General features: G+C 49.5%; 1 protein-coding gene across 2 annotated transcripts in view; it reads right to left on the bottom strand.

The window, feature by feature from the left end:
• The window catches only part of UBASH3B (ubiquitin associated and SH3 domain containing B), a 57,836-nt gene extending 44,434 nt beyond the window's left edge, over positions 1 to 13,402 (bottom strand). The window contains exon 1 of one of the 2 annotated variants that reach the window (XM_039564864.1): positions 13,148 to 13,402. In XM_039564864.1, coding sequence (XP_039420798.1) covers positions 13,148 to 13,299 — 152 coding nt within the window. In that variant the 5' untranslated portion in view covers positions 13,300 to 13,402. The remainder of the gene's footprint in view (positions 1 to 13,147) is intronic. The other variant, XM_039564865.1, reaches the window with a different exon arrangement.
• Positions 13,403 to 16,320: the final 2,918 nt, after the last annotated feature.

Below are 16,320 nucleotides of genomic sequence, written 5' to 3'. Positions count from 1 at the left end.
AACTACAGAATTCCTAGATTATGTCAGAATTGCTAGATTATGCCAGGTTGTGTGCTCAAACTGGACTGTTAATTTGCCTTTGGACGAAGGACAGGCTCAGTTTGCCACGAGCAGGTGCAGATTTTGGATGCCTCCATCTCAGTTGTGGAAGGGTTTCCGAGGAGGGCGGGATGCAGCTGGGAGCGCTCACACATGCCTGCTTTGCCATGTTGAAACCCGAAAAATTGACAGCCAGTTTTGAAAACAGAAGCTCAATCCTTCTGTCCTTGCAGCTCCCCTCGCTGCGAAGGGGCGATGCAGATAACACTTAGCACCCTGCTGATGGCAAAAACACTGCCGGGAGATTTCTCTGCCTGCCTCACCCTGCTGTGGGTGGCAGAACAGTCACAGATCTTCCAGGGCAATGCCTGTGCTCAAAACCCTGTTCCTCCACAAGGAGGTGAGGGCCATGGGCAGTGGGCACAGCAGTGAGCAGAGCCAGAGGACGGAATGGCACATTTCAGACCAAACAGGATGCGCCAACACATCAGAGAAAAACCCTCCCTGACAAACACCCAAGAGGAAATGAAATTAGAGCCGCTAATCCTGATAACCAAATCGAGCAGTTCTAATGTGGGATGGCAGCTAGCTCACGGTAACACCAGCAGCAAAGGGCTCTCAGCAAAGCTCCACCCTGCACTGGATTTAAAACCAAAATTGTTTCGAGGCCGAGCTGAGTAATCCCAGTTAAAACCAACGGGGCTGCTCATGCGTTTGAACTTGAGCAGCACATTTGAATTTCTTGCCAGGTTGGCACCAAAATCCATCTGGGGCTCCTCCCCCGAGGTGGGACCCACATGTGGGGACCTGTGTGGCTGCTGAGAGTGCGCTGTTCAAAGGGTGCCGTTCCCTCTGCCCAGCTTTGCCCTAAACTTCAAAAACCACGGGGATGTTTATCCCTTAAACACCCCTCAGCACCTCCCAAACCTGCCTGGGATGCTGCTGATATTCTCTGCTTGTTTTACCACCACCACCACCACCACCACAAAAGCCACAGTTTTGAGGAATTTTCATTGCAACCAAAACCTTGTCTCTGCTTTGACTCATACCTTGAAGCAAAGGGACAATTATCTAATCACAACATTCAATCCCGTTTTGGTAAGCTCATCTAAATTGTTCAACTGCTTCAGCTACTTCAGTGATTAGAGAGATATTCCACAAATAAACTGCCTGCGTGCTCCTGACACTCAAAACTGATGTGCTGCAGGCAAGGGGAAGATAAAGCATGGAAAAAGGATTCCTTCCTCACCATCGCTTACACCCAGCCTAAGAAACCACAAAATTTCACGTCTATTACTGAAATGAAAGTCACATCAAAGGTCCTGCAAGATTTGGGGATGCGCTGCAGCAAAACTGAAATAATATCCAGCGGGTGCAAGGTTGAGGTGGATGCCTGGGACAGCAGCTAATTGCCACCTCAGAGCACCTTTTGGGGTTATTTATGGCCTGATGGCAAACCCAAATCACCCAGCTCCAAACCCAGCGCTGCCAGAGACTCTCTTTGTGTCCTCAGGCAAAAACCTTAAAATGCTTTCATGCTCCTTTCGAGGCGCTTAATTTGCAGAGACACTGAGCATCCCTTCGCCAAGATCTCCCAGAGTGGCTGCTGACTTCAGCTCATCCATTCTGGACTTCCAGAAAGGCCTTGGCTTCCAGACACAGCCAGGCCCTCAGGTTTCATAATTTAGTTCCTTTCAGAGAATAAACCCAAACCCCAGGAACACAACTTCCTCCTGTGTGCTGCTAAGTTAGAGTTTTAGGGGATTTTTTTTTTAAACTTTTGGTGATCCAAGGGGGAATCCTGCCCTTTTTGTGGTCCTAACACAACTCCTGTGGCCCATCACTATCACAGCTGGCATCTTTACTGAATTTAAACTCCAGAACACCTGTGAGACAGGGTGTTACTGCAGTCCTGAAGCCAAAAGAAGGCAGCACCCTGCACTTGGAGCTGGCTGTGGCTCAAGGAACCAAGGAAGATGCTTTTTCTGCACTGGTGGCTCAGTTGTGTTGCTCATTCCAGCTTCCTGTAAGATCTGACAAGGTTTTCTACTGACTTTTCGCTGTCAGAAAGGATAAAACAGCCCCTGTGAGTGTCCTCCTCACTCCCACAGAGGTACGAGAGGGTTTTGGGTGCTGGGTTTGGGTTGGGTGCTCTGGCACTCGCTGCTCTCATCCCTCCCCATGCCTGCACAGCCCCCGTGGCTGTGAGGAGGGGCTGAGGTGCCATCTCTGCCATCCTTCTCCCCTAAAACAAGCTGCTGACAGCAAATACGTAAAATTCCTGAGCTGTCATCCAGGGAAATCCCATGACACCTCAGCAAGCTCCTGGTCCTCTGGCTGGAAAGCAGCAGTGGCAGCAATTATGGGAGAATTTTATCCCCATTTGTCATGGAGATTGGTGGGGGCTCAACAGAGGGAGGAAATATTAAGACACGGCAATCCTGTTCCCCTACTTTGGGATCCCAGAATTTACTTCGAAACCTAGCCCTGCCAACCTGGCCTCGGGCTCTTTGGGGATGACACATTTCTGTGAAAGATTCTTCATTTTCCCCCTCCTGTTGTCACATTTTCTCCGGGCAGCCCTGGCCCTACGCTTTGAAAGTTCCCCTTGCAGCAGATGGGCCTCGCTGAACACCAAGAATGAGCACTGGAACCAGCAGCTGGTCCCTGGAGCTGCCCAGGAGAAGATGAAAAGGATCTCAGCAGGCCCTGTGCCCTCGGTCAGGCTGACTCACAGCAGAAGCCTGGCAGGACACAGCCAGGGCCGAGATCACAGGGTGATGAACAAGTTCCCCCACGTGGGATGCACTTCCAGAGGAGTTACAGGCTGTGCTGATAAAAGCTGGCAAATGTTGGTAGGAATATGTGAGTCCAGCTGAATCCCAGGCACACTCTGCACTTCCAGCACATCATCCTTCCCCCTGGAATTCCCGAGGGCTGGAAGTCCTTTGATCTCAGTGAGGATAAGCAGCTTTGGGACAGGAAGCGGAGGAAGATGGAAAAGATACATGGATCCCCAAAGTCAGGGTGTTTGTAGGGAGTTAAATCCTCTCTGTGATAGCATCTGATGGGCTTCTCTGGGAAGCTGGATGATGAAATGAAGAATCCTCAGAAAGCCTGACCTTCCCATGCAAGTAGAAAATTTTACCTCAGGGAGAAAACAGGACCTACCAGGGGGAGCAGGTGATTTCCCCCCTGCAAATTGCACTGTTGTTACCAAAGCTAAGCAACACTTAAAAATCCCCCCTCACAGAGCTGGTTTTGGGTTGGTGTGAGGGGTTCTAATTGTGCAGCTCACCCCACACAGATTTCATGACAGAGATTAACTGGTGGCTGAACAGGACAGAGGATGGACTCTCCTGTACTTGCTGTGATCCTGGAGGGCAGCAGCATCACCACACGCTGTGGGGCTCTGTGGGCCCTCCCTGACTCATCCTCTGCTGACGTCTCTGAGACCCAAATAATCAGGGTTCCCATGGATCCAGCTGCCTGGAAAGGCAGTTTCATGTGCCCCAGCTCCAGGCAGGGAGCTGGAGTCACTATTTATAAAACACTCCACGGCCCCAACGCATCAATGTGCTGTGAAACACCTGAGGTTTCTGTTTTCCTTCCCAGAGGCTTTGGTACTGACTCTTATTTATGCCCAGGCTTTTTTGCATTCCCTGAACGGTATAAAATACCCATTTCTCTAAAGGAAACTCTGCTAGCAGTGAAAGTTGGGTTATTTCTGGGGAAGATGCTCAGCTGGTGTGTGTTATTACTGCTCTGACAAAGGAAATGGTGCTGGGCTGATTTACACTGCTGGAAGGCTTTGCCCCTCAGAGCATGAATGCATTTATGATACAGCCATGCAGAGACTGTAAAGGGAACAGAAATGTCACCTGTAAGGTGCAGCTGTAAACTCCATTGACTCCCAGGCTTGCTTCTGTTGCCCATGGACTGGTGTGAATATGAACCAGCTCCAAATCTGGGTTAGCTGGAGATTTCTTTGAACGGAGCCTGGGAGAACTGGCTCATCCCTGGCTAATACATTGTGATTTGACACTTACTGGTGCTTGGCAGCTCCTCTCCAGAGGAAATATTGATTGTGAGGCAAAAATCCAATATAACTGTACAACGAGGGAGCAGGACATCATTGACACCACTTAGAGCCTGCAGCTCTGGAGAGCCCTTTGTCTCGAGTGGATGGCAAATGTTAATTAAGGTGCCCTCTCTGGCACCAGAGCCTCGATGTATTGTCTCAGGCTACATTTTCCTGTCTGTAAAATGGGAATGGCACTTATCTGGGAGTGGCTGCTCCTCACAGAGCCGTTCTCAAGCAGCTGTGGATTTACCCATCAATCCAACTTGCTGTAACTATGGGTAACCACCAGGAAAAAGGGATTTTGGAGGCAACGCTGGGATCAGGGCCTGGCTCCTTCCTCTGTGGCCTCTCCCCATCCTCCCCTCTAGAGGCTCTTTCTGGCTCTATTTAGTGTCAGCTCCTGGAGCAGGAAGGATGTTTACCTTTCCTCCAGGGCTGTGGTACATAAAAATCAGGTTTCTGCTCCCTGGGGCCATGGAGGGGAAAAATGATCCCAGGGGTTTCATCTCAGCACCAACTCAGGGCCTGAAATTTGCATCACGAAACTGCAAATCGCTCTCGGTAAAATGGGGAACAGCTTAGAAGAAAAACAGCACCACCTCATCCATTTCAGGTCTTCCCAGTGCCATCTAATGCCTGCTTGGGTGGAAATGTTTGGGACATCTCGGTCTCAGCCGTTCCAGCACGTGCTCAGGGGCTTGGATGAATTAGGCCATTAATGGGATGAGTCGTGAAAGAACGTGCTGGGTTTCATTAAGCAGAGGGGAAAGAAAATAGTCATTTTTACAAATCAGGAGATGAGAAAACCTCCCTGAAACACCCCCAGCTCTACACTGGCAAATTATGTCACAGTCAGCAGCCCCAGATGATTAATTGTGCACAGTCATGAAGAGCGGAGCACCACTTCATGAAAGGGTGAAAAGTGGCACTTGCCTTGCGTTTGATAACGGCAGGGGGTGACGGGTGTGAGTGCAGCACCGTTAAAACCCTTTTCCATGCCAGGCTGTGGGTGTCTCTCAGAGTTCCCAGTCTTTGGGTCCAGCACAGAGGGAAGAGATCCCAAGGTTTGCTCAGCCACATCCTTCCCAGCAGCATTCCCAGGGGGTTCTCCTGCTGACAGGGACTGGCCTGCGAGGTGCTGGCAATGCCAGAATTCAGCCTCAAGGGCACAGATTTGGTATCTGGGGAAAGCAGAGACATCAAACACACCTCCTCTCCCTCATTCCAGGCTCAGTTTATAATTACTGGTTTACTGTTTAAATTTTATTCAGGTCCTGAGCATACCTGAAGGATATTGTCACACCTGCACGTGCAACTGCGTTCTTTTGGGAATCTCTGTGAGAAATGGGAATTCTGAGGCTTCCCAGGGAATGGAGGAGCCCTCCTGTTCCCCAGGTGTGTGAGGCTGGTGTCTCTTAGCTCTGTACGAGTTGTGGGTGTTCAGGAGTACCTCAAGCAGCACTTTTGGCTGCTGGGACCTGCTAAACTTTAGGAGAAATTTTAGGAGAGTGGATTTGAAGGGTCAGCACCTTATGAACACGGACAAGAGGTCCAGGCTGTCTCAAACACTGCTCATGCAGGCTGGCAGCTGCTTTGTCACGGTGACTTCAGCAATTCCTTCAATTTCTCACTGGGTTTTTTTTCCCCTCCACTTTGCTGCTGTCCAGACTCAGCCTCTGTGCACAGCCAGGCAGCTCAGAGCGAGGTGGGGACAGAAAAACACCCAGGACTCTCCTCTTTGGGTGCTTATAGAGGGGGTGAGCAAGACCCAGCGTGGCAGTGCAGCCCATTGTGGAGCACAAAGGCTGCAGAGAGTCCCAGTGCTGGAATCCAAAACGCTGTCAGCTGCTGAACTCCAGCTCCTTTGATGACTCTGCTTGTTGAGGATAATTAGACTGGTGCAGCACAGACACACACACGGATGTCTCTATTCTTCGTGCAATTGCACAGCACATGCTGTGAATCCACGATGAGCTCTTAGTTAAAACCCAGGGCAGTGTTTTCAACTGTGAGCAGGATTTGGGAGTCCAAATTCTCTTTCAAAAGTGACTTAAAACCACCAAAGTGTCCTCAGGAGGCAGCAGGGTTAGCACTCGATATTTAAAAGCACCACATTTTTAGGGGTTTTTTTTAGAATTTTTTTTCTCATCATCTTTCAAAGAATGGAATTCCCCCCTGACTTCTGCCAGTCTCGAGGGCTTGCAGCATCCTCTGAGCACAGGCTGCTGCATAGCAAAGTGGCAGCAAAAATCCAGGGATGAACTTCCAGAGGGCTTCACAAGAAGCAGAATCCTACAGGAAACAGCCCAACACGCTGCCACCGCCACCAAGGGGGAAGGAGAATCAGCATTTAATGCCAACAAGGCTCCATTCAAACATGCTGGGTATCCGAAATCCTGAGCTCCTCCAGCGACTCTTTGTCTTGAGAATCTCATCAGTAAATTTAAACTGGCTCCTGACAGTGGTGTCAGGTCTGGAGATAGGTGTGAAGAGAAAGAAGAAGGGACAGAAGAGATAACACCGATATCTGTATCCCTGGAAGCTGATAGGAAGCTTGAAAGGGAATTGCATCCTAAGGATCAGGTTTTTAACTGCTTGGGGCTTTGACACAGAAGGCAGAGAGCAATTTTTCAGCTCCTTCAGTGACATATGAGGTCTGGGTTGCACTTTCTGAGCTCCTCTCCTTCCTAGAGCACAGGGTAGGATCAAGTTCAGGACCTTGGCTCCAAGACAAGAAAATCATCAGAGGGACGGAAGCCCAAGGAAATGCTTTCTTGTCACCATGTAATTTTAATACCAAAACAAACCAAGCACTCAGGGACCAGGAAACTCTCTGACATCTCTGTCAGCGTTTGCCAAAGTCAGATAGCCTTGAAAACCACATCTCAGCAATCCAGGGAATGCTGGCTGCTGGCTGACCCGGGACCTCCCTGCACGTGGTGATGCTGCTTAAACACTCAAATACGAGATCCCGGTGAAGTGTGGGGTGTGCAGGCACTAGAAAGGGGTTTGCTGTTTGTTTTCCTCCCTGAACACACACACGAGCTTGTTCTCTGGGCCAGCAAGTCCCACAGGGACTCGCTGACCTTGGCTGAGCAATCTTTGTGCAGGGGTGCTCTGTCCTTAAACTCTTTCCTCGATGTTTGTGGCAGAAGCATTTTCTTCGTGGATATCAGCCCTGAATATCTGATTGTTCCACATCTGCCAGCCAGAAGATTTGATTAATGGCAGTTCTCTGTCCAGCATCCTGAATCACTGAGGTAACACCAGCACTGCTGCTGCCATTATCATTTTACAGTGTGATCTTATCACGACTCCTTTGCCTCTGATAAGAGATCTCCCTCCCCCTGAAAATGCTGTAACCTGCCATGGAAATAGCTGTTGTACTTAGACCAGATCTAAATCTTGTCATGAATGGACTGAAACTCCACAGATTTAGGCGCAAATATCAGCCTAACTACAGATCTGGTATCTAAGCTTCTCTGTGCCTCAGTTTTCAGAATATACAGTGGAAATAAAGAGCCCTCTGTGCTTTATCACTTTGGGTCTTTAAAGTAACGAACATGGAGATCCCCCCACCCCAAACACACTGGAGCCGCCGGCACAGAACAACCTGAATCCTGCAGGAATCATCTCAGTCCCCCAGCAGAAATCTGCAGTAAAGGCAATGGAAAAACATTAAAAATCCACGTGCAGAGCAGCCACGGGGCTGAGTCCCAAATGGATGTTTCTGAAGGCTTTCTCCAGAGCACCTTCCTGGCAGCTGCTGCCTCATCTCACTGTCCCTGTCCCACCGCAGACCTGTTGGATCCCCTCCAGCACAGATGGAGAGAACTGTTCCGAGGCCTCAGAGCTGACCCAGGAATTGCAATACACAAACCAGAGCAGTTCATTGCTCAGACTGTTCCAACCTCATCCCCTAAACCCCAGCGTGGGCAGAGCTGAGTGCAGGGAACCAGCGGCTTTTGCAAGTGACCTCCCACAGGAGCACCTCCAGCCACTTCTGCCCCTGCCACCATTTGGAAACAGGTCACAGACTCTTCCCAGGAAGCTCCTGCTCACAAATGTCCTTGGGCAGCACTGGAAATGGAAGAATTGTCTTAGATGGTTTCTCTGCCACACAATCCACGGCTCTATCCAAGCCCCAGACTCGCTGTCTTGAGCGATCAGCACAGACAGAGCATTGGGGGAAGCTTTTCCCTTAGCTCTTGTGCCTACAACACCTGCATTTTCTATTCAAGAGTTCAAGATTTCTTCCAGTGCTGCTAAACTTGGAAATCACTTCCAAAGGAGCCTCCCAAGCTGCTGCTTCCACCAACATTTCTGTCCATCGGTTTCTTCCCTCCGTATGGGGTTTCCCTCCACACCCTGGCCCTGCAGGAGTCACTGTGAATCAGGAAAACCCCTCAAATGCTTGGGCTCAAGTGGAGCTTGGGTCTGATTTTGGGCTGGGTCTTTGTAATAGGATGAATTTCAGCCAGGAATATTTGCAGAAAACAAACACCCTGAAGGCAAGGCCGTGCAGGAAGGGAAACCACTTTGAAATCCAAAGATTACGAGCAGCACTTTGCTTCCATGCAGTAATTCCCCAAATCCAGCTCCAGCCCTAGAGGAAGGAGAGACTCCCAGCCTTGCTGTGCTGAAATCCTGCGATGTTGCTAAGTCTGTTACTAAGCAAAACATGTCTTAGCAGGCTAAAAACCCTTTCAAAAGGCCAGAGAAGCCTTTACTGTTTGTAAACTTGATCTGAGCTTCATTTCTTTGACGATAATGAAACCCTGAATACTTCTAAATTCTCATCGTTTCTGAGAAGGCAAATCTGAGTCAGACTGGTTTTATTCAGGTCCAGGGGAATTAACTCCTCTTCAGGCCAGGAACACAGAGTTAAACCCTTTTCCAGGCCCAGATGAGGGGAAGGAACATCCATTTAGTTTTGGAAAGCTTTACCACCTGTGTCGTCTCTCCTGCTTATCAGAGACAGCACAGTGACAGAAAAAGCACAATATCTCTAATTTAAGTGGTCTGGTTACGGGCAGTGATTTACCCAGCCTGAGTAATGGCAGGACCAGGGAATTATCTTCATTTTCTTAGGCCTGGATCTCTTCTGAAACAGCAGCTCAGAGCTGTGGCTTGAATTCAGAGTTGTATGCAGCAACTGAAACATTTGAAATTTTATACATTTACATATTCATGCACAAATGTGAACGCAGAATTAAAACACAGAAAGCAGGATTAGTTCTTTTTCCTCATGGTATAATTTGAACTTTCTGGTTTTGCGGATGTTCTGGAGGAGTTTAAAGGCTGACATGAAACTTTTAAAACTTGCAGATTCTGGAGCTGCATTGATTTCTGCACCATGCAGGATAAATAAATTTCAATAATTTAAGTTTGGTCAAAGGTCATGTTCCATCCTGACTGAAACTGCAATCCATCACTAATTTTTTTTTTAATCTTAGCCTTTTATAGACACATTATGGATTTTTTTTAATTGCTTCTACATGCATAAGAGTTGTAAGTGAACCCCTGTAAATTACTTTGTGCTTTTTCTTCTCTCTACTCTCAGGGATATACAGGGATTAAACACAACAGGGAGAGGTGCTGGCAAGCAGACTGGATGAGAATTAGGTGCCAACCACTGATGGGAAATTCCTAACAAGATGATAAATAATATTTTGGGGCAACTGGGAAATAATATTTGTATGAAAACTCTTTCTGGAGGAATCCTCTTGGGGCATTGAAGCACTGGGGGTCTGGTTTGGCCTTTGTGTGAACAAGGGTGAAGTGTTTTTCTTGGTGCCCAAATTGCAAAATAGGAATTGTAACATCACCTTTGCCTTCCTTCCTTGCTTAAACCAGAGACTCCTTGGGATAGGGACAGCCTGTGGGACCAGACAGTGCGTAATCCAACGGGCTAATTGCAAAACAAAATAATAATGGCTGTGTGCTGGCAAAACCCAGCAAGGCAGAACAGCAGCTCGTGGGGCTGCTTCAAGGGGATGACACATGGCAGTGGTCGGAGCAGGTGCCATGCTCAGGCAAAAGCTCCCAAAGGTGCTTTGAACATCACCCTGTGATTTAGAGGAGCCCTGAACTGGAGCTGGTGCTGGGAAGAAGGAAAACAGACAGCCCTGTGCCAAAAAATTCTTCAGAGGGGGGAACAGGGAAAACCCTCAAGGTCTCGGTCTGGGCTGGGGGACGTCAGCGCAGCCCCACTGATTTCAGTACCCGGGCTCAAGGTAGCTCAGTTCAGAAAGCACTTTGGTTCAGAACTTAGTCCAGAAAAGAAGGACATGTTCTTTGGTGGGCCCTTTGTCCCCAGTCCCCCATAAATCACCTGCAGGATGGACAAGTAAAGGCTCATTTAATAACATACGATCCACGGCAGTTTTGCACTCCCTACCTGACATCCTCTCTTGGTTCCAGCCTGGCTCAGCCCATTTCCTCCCCTCAACTCACCTAGTCTGCATTAACCATTCAGAAACACTTGGAAATCGCATTTGACCTTTTACCTTTGATTATTTTAACATACACAGGGTAAAGCTAGAAGTCAGGCAATGTAAGTTCTCCCCAGGATCTCACTCCTGGTTCAATACCACACCTGAAAATTCTGATTCCAGCTCACCCCTGTGTCTGTGACCCTGCCCAACCTGCTCCTCTCTGTCCCCTGCCCCAAACAGTTCCCCCTGGCTCTCCCAAAAAGCCAGGAGGCCGCTGCTGCCAGCAGCGATGGTGTTTTGTGACATGCCTGACAGACTTGTCTGACAACTTGGAGGTTTGTTTTGCATAAGCCACCCAAGCAGATGGTCACCACTTTTAAGTACCAGCCTGGCTCGTGTTCGTGTGCACAGAACTGAAATCCCATTTCACCGAATTCCGTCTCCTGCTGCAGCTGCGGCTTTGGGGCAGTAAACAGAGGTGGGAGAGTTTTGGGGGAAAACTCACAAGGGCTTTGAGGCTACTTCTCCACACCATCTCTGGTAGGGAGATGATGTTTTTACCTCCCCGGCATCTTCGTATTCTCTTTCCCACTTACAGAGAAATAAGCTCTGAGTTAAAAAGCATTTTCTGGACCTTTAGGGAATGTCCTTTTGCCATGCACTCCTTTCTCTCAAGCTCCCAAACCCGTGTTCCATTCCACATCCTACCCTTGGTGGCACTGCTTGGATTTTATTGGGTTTATTTCTGTTTTGCTTCCTGGCTGGATTTTAATGATCAATTATTGGTAGCATTTCCAGCCGGCTGGAACAGGGGCACTCACTGCTCCTCCAGATGGGATGAGGGGTCCCTCTCCCAGCAGAGAGCTGAGCTGTCACACAGGCTTATCTTGAACTCAGTATCAACACATCTGCCTGGCTGGATTTCCAATAACTACTTTTTGCACTTAGGGATATTTTACCCTTTTTCTGGCTTGCTCCCTATGTTTAACCTCCTCTGCTCTGCACGGTGAAGCTCTGAGTGCATTTTAACAACTGTCAGTGCTTTCCTGGGCAGGAATGTGACCCATAGACACAGTTCCTGCATCAGGTAAGAGCAGGGCTGCCTGGCAGCCTTGATGGCACTGTTGTGCAGGTAAGAACCACTTTCATTCATAGGATTAAGCTGGTTTTTTATTCCAGCTCCACTGAAAGATGCACATCTTTTCCTCCAACCGAGCAGAGCATGAAGTCACCGCTCTGCTCTGCTCTTCATTTGCATTCGCTGTACCTAAAAGCTGTGTGCTGATCTCAGGAGACAACTGACAGCCACAAGGAGTGCAAAGCAGCACCGTGGAAAACAAAAATAAGATTTCCTGCATGTGCTGGTGGATCCATGCAATCCCATGAATCCACAAGGAACATATGTCCTTAAACTGCATGTGCCTGTCTCTATATTCATAAAAAAGCCCCCTGTGACAAGATAGGCTGCAAAACCCCGGAGTTCTGATTGGTATCAACAACAACCAGAAAACTTGAGCAGATCACGGAACCATCCCGATCCCCCCCGGTTTCATTTGCATCCTAAAGCGAGCGAGCAGTCGCACTTCAGGAGTCACTGTTCCATCACTAAGTTGTCATTAGTTTGCTGCCTGATTAATTTAAAGCGTAAGCACAGGCAGGGAGATTACACCAGGGCATAAACTGGACAAGGAAAAACCGAACCACTTCGGGCTACGTATGGAAATCTACTTCTGTTGTTCCGTTGCTTTTAGGGTGATTTGTACACGGATTAAAGAAAATCTCCCGGCTGTCCGAGCTACAGCAATTTCAGCTTGGGTTGCAAAAACTGCCTCCCTGGCGATCTCCAACTTCCCGGCGATTCGGGCGGGCTGCGGGGACGGGACCGGGTGTGCCCGGGGCTCCTGCCTGGCCGCGGTGGCCACCGAAGGATGAGACCCGAGCATCCCGCGGGTCCTGCAGCATCCGGGAGCGCATCCCCCGCTGCCAGATGAGCATTCCAGCTGTCCGGGCCGTTCCGAGAAGGCATCCTCGGGCCGTATATCCCCCGCAGCCCCGGAGAGCATCGCTCCGCTGCCCCGGCAGCGCATCCCCCCGGCTCTGGGAGCCGGCAGAGCATTCCCTGCTGCCCTGGCTGCTCCGAGAAGGCAGGAGCGTGTCCCCTCGCAGCCGGGGAAGCACTGCCCGCTGCCGGGAGAGCATCCCCCGCTGTCCGGGCCGCTCCGGCAGAGCACCCCCCCGCTCCGGGAGTGCATCCCCCTTCTCCGGCAGCGCATCCTTCTCTCCGGCAGAACATCCTCCCTCTCCAGGAGCGCATCCCCCCGCTCCGGCACAGCATCCTCCCTCTCCGTGAGCTCATCCCCCCCGTTCCAGAAGTGCATCCCCCCGCTCCGGCAGAGCTTCCCCCCGCTCCGGCAGCGCATCCCCGCCGCTTCCCGGGCTGGATCCCGGCTCCCCGACGCTCCCTCCCCGCGTCCGGCCCCGCTCCGGTCCGGAGCAGCGGAGCCGAGCGGCGCCCGCCGTTTCTCTCTCTATCCTCCGTAGAGCGAAAAGAAAGGAGGGGGAAAATCCCTGCGGGGCAGAGACTTACGCCCGTGCTTTGGGGAAGCCCATGGAGAGCAGGATCTCCAGCGACGAGCCATGTTTGATGGTCCCGGCGCGGTGCTGGCGGTTCCGCCGGGGGATGACTTTGCTGTACAGCTCCTCTCTGGCAGCCATGGCGAGCGCGGCGGGCTGGGCCATCAGCGCGCAGCCATCGCCGCCCGCGCAGGGCCATGCACGCCGCGGGCTCGGGGACAGCGCCGGGGGGTGGCCACACGGCTCCCCGGCCCCGAGCGACACCGCCCACACGTGCGCGCCCCGCGCCCGCCCCCGGCAGCGCCCGCGGAGCGACGCGGGGAGCGCAGCCGGGATGCTCCCGCCCCGCGGAGGGAGGGAGGGAGGGAGGGAGGCACAGGGGTGGGTGGGTGCGCGGGAGCGGGCAGGAGAAAAGGAAGGTTTCCTTTAATTAACAAAAAAAAAAACCAAAAAAACAAACAAACAAAAAAAAAAACCAAAAAAAAAAAAAAAAGAAAAAAGGAAAAAAGAAAAAAAGAAAAAAAAAAGGGGAAAAAGGGAAAGGAGAAAGGGAAAAGAGAAAGGGAAAAGAAAGCACGTGCACGCGCGGTTATTTAGGTTTTATTTATTTATTTATTTATTTGGTCAGTTTTGCATTTCTTACAATTATTATAATTGTTATGTTTATTTTTTTTATTTATTTGTTAATATTTTTCTTTTGCCTTTATCATAATTCCTGTACTATTTATTTAATTATTTATTCTTTCCTTTTTTTTTTTTTGTCGTTAGTTTTTTCCTTTATTATAATGGTTATATTTATTTGTTTGTTCATTTATGTATTTATATATATACATCTAAAAATTCTGGCTCTTTCTTTCTTTCTTTCTTTCTTTCTTTCCCTCTTTCCCTCTTTCTTTCCCTCTTTCTTTCTTTCCCTCTTTCCCTCTTTCTCTCTTTCCCTCTTTCCCTCTTTCTATCATTTTTGTAGGAAATCCTCTCTGTGATCCCAACCAAACTTCACAAAGAGCAAAGAGGGGAGCTCAGGACCCTCCAGGTCTCCCTCTGCCCCGTAGTGTCACAGAATGGTTTGGGTTGGAAAGGCTCTTAAAGCCCATCTCATTCCAACACCCCCTTGCCATGGGCAGGGACACCTCCCACTGTCCCAGGCTGCTCCAAGCCCCAATGTCCAGCCTGGCCTTGGGCACTGCCAGGGATCCAGGGGCAGCCACAGCTGCTCTGGGCACCCTGTGCCAGGGCCTGCCCACCCTCCCAGGGAAGGATTTCTCCCCAATCTCCCATCCAGCCCTGCCCTCTGGCACTGGGAAGCCATTCCCTGGGTCCTGTCCCTCCATGCCTTGTCCCCAGTCCCTCTCCAGCTCTCCTGGAGCCCCTTTAGGCCCTGGAAGGGGCTCTGAGCTCTCCCTGGAGCCTTCTCCTCTCCAGGTGAGCACCCCCAGCTCTCCCAGCCTGGCTCCAGAGGGGCTCCAGCCCTTGAAGCATCCCCATGGTTCCTCTGGACCTGCTCCAGCAGCTCCACCCGATGCTGTTTGTGGTTAACCTGGATGTGGTTCGAGGCAGAGGAGCTCTGCTCCAAAATTTTTACCTCATCCTGGTGTTTCCAGCAGCTCTGCTCCCCTCCCACACTGCAGGTTCCTATGGGCTACCTGGGACAGATATTTTCTCCTCCTTGTATTTCAGTTCATCCTTCTCCTTTGTCTTTTTTTTTTTTTTTTTTTCCCCTGACTTTCCCTTTTCCCCACTTTTCCTTTCACTTTTAAAGCCGGGCAGATCCTGCTACTGCTGCTCCCAGAGCAGGCCCAGTGGAGAACAGCCTGAAATCCCAATCCTGCCAGCAAATAAAAACCCATTAAGAGGCATTTTTAAAAATAGTTTATGTTGGGGAAGGAAATCAATACTGGCAATGACAAATCTATCACTGCAGTTGTTATTGTTCACATTAGGGAAAACCAACAGCCCATTTCCATTCTGTTGTATCAACGAAGGGAAAAAAATTCCCCTCCCAGCTCTCTGCTCACTCCCTGCCTGTGCCAGTTGATTTTCTGCCTCTTTATCCACAGGGAAAAGCCACCCCTGAAGCGAGGATGCCATGGAAATTCCAGCTCCAGCTCCATGACACAAAAAACCAAAACCAAACTGAAAAAGTGCTGCTTGCTCCTCTCTTAAAATCACTTTAAAGTCCTCTGATGTTGCTGAGGTTCTTTAATTTACCCCACCATTAATTGGCAAGGGCTTATTACAGTCAGAGGGTGAAACCACGGAGAGTTTAGTCGTGGATTTCAGATGTGAAATCAGGATCAGGCATCCAATCGATTCCATTTTAATGCAGGAGGAGAATGAAGGGTGTTAATAACAATATTTTCTATCCCATTGTAATTCAGGAGGAGAATGAAGGGTGTTAATAACAATACTTGTGCTCAAAGATGGATTGCCAGAAGGGTTTGTCACCCATGAACTCATTCCAGCCACGCTGGGAGCACCACAAAGGTGCTGAACCTGTGATGGGGAAGATGAAAATCCCAAATAAACCCCAATCCCACCTTCCCATCTCCCAGCCAGGCAATTCCCAGGGGAACAGAGGACCTGCAGCCAGCAGAAAATGTTTGGACTTTTCTCCCTGTGCCTCCTTCCTGTCCGTTTTGGTGCTCCAGCTGAATTACTCAACCAGGAAATAACAATAAAAATGAAATTTGCTATGGAAGCAGCTTCCAGGACTTTGCCCAGATGGGAATTTCTTTCCTCTGGCTGTGACAGATTCACACAATCAATTTAAAAAAATAACAACAAAAATCCACGTTAGAGAAGTTGCAATGTTGAAGTTTCATTGGTTGGACAAGTTGCTGCATCAAACAAGAAGGAACAGGAATAGGATTTTTTAGATGAGACTGGCTGGAAATTATTTTCCAAGCCTGCCAAGATCATGTCCTTGGAACTTTAAGGTCCCTGCATTTGATCTGGCTGGGTTTTTTTACATGGAAACCTTTTCTTTGGGAAGCAGCCCTTTTTCTACCCCCAGCTATCAAGTGTGTGCCTGGAAATAAAGCTGCCACCCACCTTTTTTTCCTTTTTTTTTTGATTGTAGGCTGAAAATGAAAGCTGTCTCAGTGATCAAATAGGGAAAGGGAAGAAAGTAAAAGTAGAAAGCAAATTTTTTAAAAGAACACCGAGAAAAATGTGTTGCAGTCTCCA

Source organism: Corvus cornix, chromosome 24, assembly GCF_000738735.6.
Source record: "Corvus cornix cornix isolate S_Up_H32 chromosome 24, ASM73873v5, whole genome shotgun sequence".
In the NCBI taxonomy this organism is placed as follows: domain Eukaryota; kingdom Metazoa; phylum Chordata; class Aves; order Passeriformes; family Corvidae; genus Corvus; species Corvus cornix.
This window is presented reverse-complemented; position numbering and strand designations above follow the sequence as displayed.